The sequence below is a fragment of the Terrapene carolina genome, unplaced genomic scaffold (genome assembly GCF_002925995.2).
Source record: "Terrapene carolina triunguis isolate 2854851 unplaced genomic scaffold, T_m_triunguis-2.0 Scaffold971, whole genome shotgun sequence".
Lineage (NCBI taxonomy): Eukaryota > Metazoa > Chordata > Testudines > Emydidae > Terrapene > Terrapene triunguis.
The window spans coordinates 3,909-8,274 of NW_020665322.1; the positions used below are offsets into that span (position 1 = coordinate 3,909).

The following is a 4,366-nucleotide window of genomic DNA, read 5'->3' on the forward strand; positions in this document are numbered from 1 at the left end:
CTTTTGTCTTGTGGGGGGGAGGGAGGGTTTAACACCTCTGAAAGACAAAAGTTTTGTCGTTCAATTGCCAGCGTAGACATAGCCTAAATTGTATGACCCCTGAAGTGTTTCAATTATTAAAAAAACTGCTCAGTTACCTGGACACTGGATAAAGGACCAGTTGTATTTGTTCTCTGCTGGACACATGCTGACATTAAGGATGGGTTCCAGGTAGTATTTTCCTGTTGTTGGTGGAGATGGCATCTTTACTGGACCTCTGTAGGAGCCTTCCATGCATTTCCCCTTTCCTGTGTTACTAGGGTCCGTACACCAACCACAGCCAGGCTGTTCCAAACAATGAGCACATGTGCAGTAGCCAGAACAGTTTGCAGCTTTGAAAATAAATGTCAAATGGTAAAATAAACCATTGGATACCTCACAATACAAGACAATATTTGAAATAAGAACCTTCATATGCCTTTTATTGACCTTGAGACTGATCCTTACAAGTTGGAATCAACATTTATTCGAATACATTTATAAACAGATGTATTTTCATGAATTTCTATTAGTGTACTTAATCCGACAATCTCAAAGCTTGCTTTTAAACTTTATTACAGACTAAATAAACAAAAAACAAACAAAAGGCCTGTTATCCAAATTGGTACAGTAAGGCACAGAGTCTAAATCATTTAACCAGTTACAGAGAAAGCCATTAAACAGCAGAAAAACACCCAGTCCTTTTCTAAAAATTAAACAATGCACACTAAAATTTTGCTGAATGTTTTCAATTAACTATTTGAATTATAAACTGTCTTATTTACAATAAAATACTAGAAAGATAAAATACATGATCTCCAAATGAAGGAAAGAAACACATTTAATTTGATTAATCAATGACCTGTTTCAAATCTTTACAGAGATGTACCCCACTTTATTTATACATGAACCATATACAGCTTAATATTACATGCTTCTATATCAAATATAAACCTACATTAGAAAGAAGGGGTTATCAAGGTAATTTGTCCTCAGTCTACTGTCTCCACTGAACCACTTGGTAGAAATTGAGTGCAGCACCATGCAGACGCAAAACATTCTAAAGCAAACTTAACAGTTAGGCGGCATATGAAGATCCCTCAAGCCCAGCGTTCTGCTGAGCTAGGGTGTAAATTCCACACCCCCGTTAGCTATTCCTCAGTTCCTTGTTAATAAGTGTGACTGTTTCGGTGATGACATAGAAATTGTCTTATTTGCAGGATCAACCTCAATGCTGTGCTATTCTACTTCAATACACAGTTTCACTCAATCACAAATTTGAGCTTGAACAAATGAAGAAAGATTTTCTGTACTCAGAGAGGAGTATAATGTCTTTCTATCTTAACTACTGAATTCTTGGCAGCGTTTGCATTTTGACTTTAGAGGTAGAAAATATGCTTCTATTACTTTGCTCCATTCAATCACGTCTCCTATCACTTCCTTCAACTTCAGGCATGTGGAGTAAAATACCAACTATCTGTTTACGAATTAATAATTCAAAATTAATCATTTTACAGTGTTTATAAGTAATTTTCATATTCACTGAAGAGAGAATGAAAAGAAACAACTTATTGCAAATACTGTAGAATGAAAAATAAACCAGCTTCGTCCATGTCAAGGTGTCCCCCCCACTCTGAACTTTAGGGTACAGATGTGGGGACCTGCATGAATAACCCCTAAGCTTATTTTTACCAACTTAGGCAAAACAGTCGCTGCCACCACCAAATGTTTTTAAAAAAAACGTTTGAGGGAGAGCCATTTGGGAACTCTGCCTTCCCCCAAATATTTCCCCAGTCCTTATCCCCCCTTTCCTGGCAGGATTTGACTAATTTCCCTCCCCCACGTCTCTATACCCTTTTTCCTGGGTAGACTCAAGAAAATTCCCCCCACCAATTCCTGGTGAGCCCAGATCCAAAATCCTTGAATCTTAAAACAAGGAAAAATCAATCAGGTTCTTAAAAGAAGACTTTTAATTAAAGAAAAAGGGTGAAAGGAATACCTCTGTGAGATTAGAAAGCAAGATAATATCACAGACAACAGATTCAAAACACAGAGGATTTCCCTCTGGGCAAAACCTTAAAGTTACACAAAAACTCAATTTGATTCTCCCTCTATGTTTGCAAAAGAAATTACAAATAGAAATAAAAGTAATTTAATACATTCCTTCTCTAATTACTCACTACCCTGTTAGGAGTGGGATGGTTCCTTCTCCCTGTCCGGCAAAAGCACACACAGAACAGACAAAGACTCCCTCCTCCCAACTTTGAAAGTATCTTGCTCCATGATTGGTTCTTCTGGTCAAGTGTCAGCTAGGTATTGTGAACTTCTTAACCCTTTACAGGTAAAAGAGGAATTAACACTTAACTGTCTGTTTATGACAGTCCAGAACCATATCTTCAGACTCCCTGACCAGCCTCCAGCAGTTTCTAGATCCTAGCAAACTCAGCCCCCAATTTCCCTCTCAAATATTTGATAATTCATTCCCCCAACTACACCATTCTCTATTACCAATGACTTTGCCCAGACCCCCCTTCCCCGAGGCTCCTACAAAATTCTATAACCTCTTTATGGTTTCAAAATACACAAAACGAGAACCTTGCTGTTCTCCTCATTGCTCTTTAGCTTTTAGAATAGCTCTCATTTCAATACAGAGATCAAATTAGAAATGAATACTTCTAACTTAGCAAAAATATTTTACATATGTTTTGCTAATATAAACATTTCAGAATGACACGTTGAAAAATTGAAAAAATTCGGAAAAAAAATACTGGATGTGTTTTTTTCCTGAAAAAAAATGAGTTTTCATAACCCCATTTGAGAGCTTACATTATTTGCTGTTTAGGTTAGAGCCATACTTTAGTGTACAATCCTGCTCAACACCTTCCATGAAACATAACATGTTCAAGGATTGGTCCTTACATTTGCAGAGCTCATCCAATCAGGGAATCTGTGATTTTTCTAACACTATGTAACTGCGTATGATCTTGTCACATTAAATTTGTTTGCAATTTATGCAAAGCCAAGCTTTCTTAGACCATCTTTCCAGGTACAGAGGAAATTACTTACGTGGACAGCTGCTCATGGTGTACCACTCCATACACTGGCCATAGGGGAAAGAGGCCACATAAGCATTTGAGTCCACGCACTGTTTCATGTTACTGCACCACATGCACTCAGAGCTGCCACTCGTGCACTCTCCACACGCCGCCCTCAAGGCACAGGGTGTGCGACATTGCTTGGCACTGTGGTTAGCTGGGTATTAAGAAACAACACTTAATGACATGGGAAAACAGATTACACAATATTCTATTTTATGGTAGTAAATTACAGGCCCTTGTTCATTTGCACAATAAAAAATATAGAGGTGAATCACTCTTTGTCCACTAGTCAAACTGGGAAGTTCAGTGTGACTAATATACTAGAGCTGGGTGAACACTGGTTGCTGTTTTTTTGGTTTGCTGGCACTTCTGAAAAATTGAAAACAGCTTAGTTTCAGGTTGAACCAAAAATAAAATATTTTCAAAATTTCTGATGAATCAAGAAGTCAAAAAAAATTGAGTTAGGTTGAAACAAAACATTTAGTTTTAACCTAACTTGAAATTTTTTTGTTCCATTTTCAGAATGAACTCCTTTGCTTTTGTCAAAATGCCCAAATTTGAAACAAACAAATCTGGTCGAAACAAAATGGCATTGCCAAAAATGTTTGATATTTTTGGTTTGGTCAAAAAACTATGCGATTAACTTGTGCCCAGTTGGTGAATAATTTCGGGTTGGCCGAAACTGCATTTTTCAGTGATTCGTTTATTTGCCAAAAAATAAAAAAAAAATAAAAAAATTATCCTAACTCTACTACTAATTGAAAAATCTCTCAAAATTTAGTTTGAGTATTTAATCAGTTAACTGAACTGAATCATTTCATCTGTAACATGGTCATGATGAGAAACTTTACCATATGAGATCTACGCAGTAGGAAATATATCAGTTACAGCAATTCATTTTTCAGTAATTATGAATTCTCTTCAGTGCAAATGCAGAGTAAAACTGAAAGGAAACAACTTGAATGTTATTGCTATTTACATCTTTATAGTGCTGCATATACGTTATCCATACTGTCCTCTTCACGCTTCTGTGAAGTTAATAGTGTCAGCATTTTACATGTGGAAGAGTGGGATAAAGGTTAAGTAACTTGACCAATGTTACAGATCAAATCAGTATTAGAACCAGAATTCTAACTCAAGAATTTTTGGCTCCTAGTCCAGTGCTTAATCCACTAGACGACAATTTAAACTAACCATTCTCAGACCAAAAAAGACAGACCAAGTTAAGTTTTAAACTAGTTATAGACTAG

At 36.6% G+C, this 4,366-nt stretch overlaps 1 protein-coding gene across 1 annotated transcript in view; it reads right to left on the reverse strand.

The window, feature by feature from the left end:
- Positions 1-3,270, reverse strand: part of LOC113405091 (attractin-like) — a gene marked incomplete at its 5' end in the record, with an annotated part of 3,909 nt that extends 639 nt beyond the window's left edge. Inside the window, 2 exons of the mRNA XM_026661261.2 lie at positions 138-371; positions 3,085-3,270. Coding sequence (XP_026517046.2) covers positions 138-371; positions 3,085-3,270 — 420 coding nt within the window. The remainder of the gene's footprint in view (positions 1-137; positions 372-3,084) is intronic.
- Positions 3,271-4,366: the final 1,096 nt, after the last annotated feature.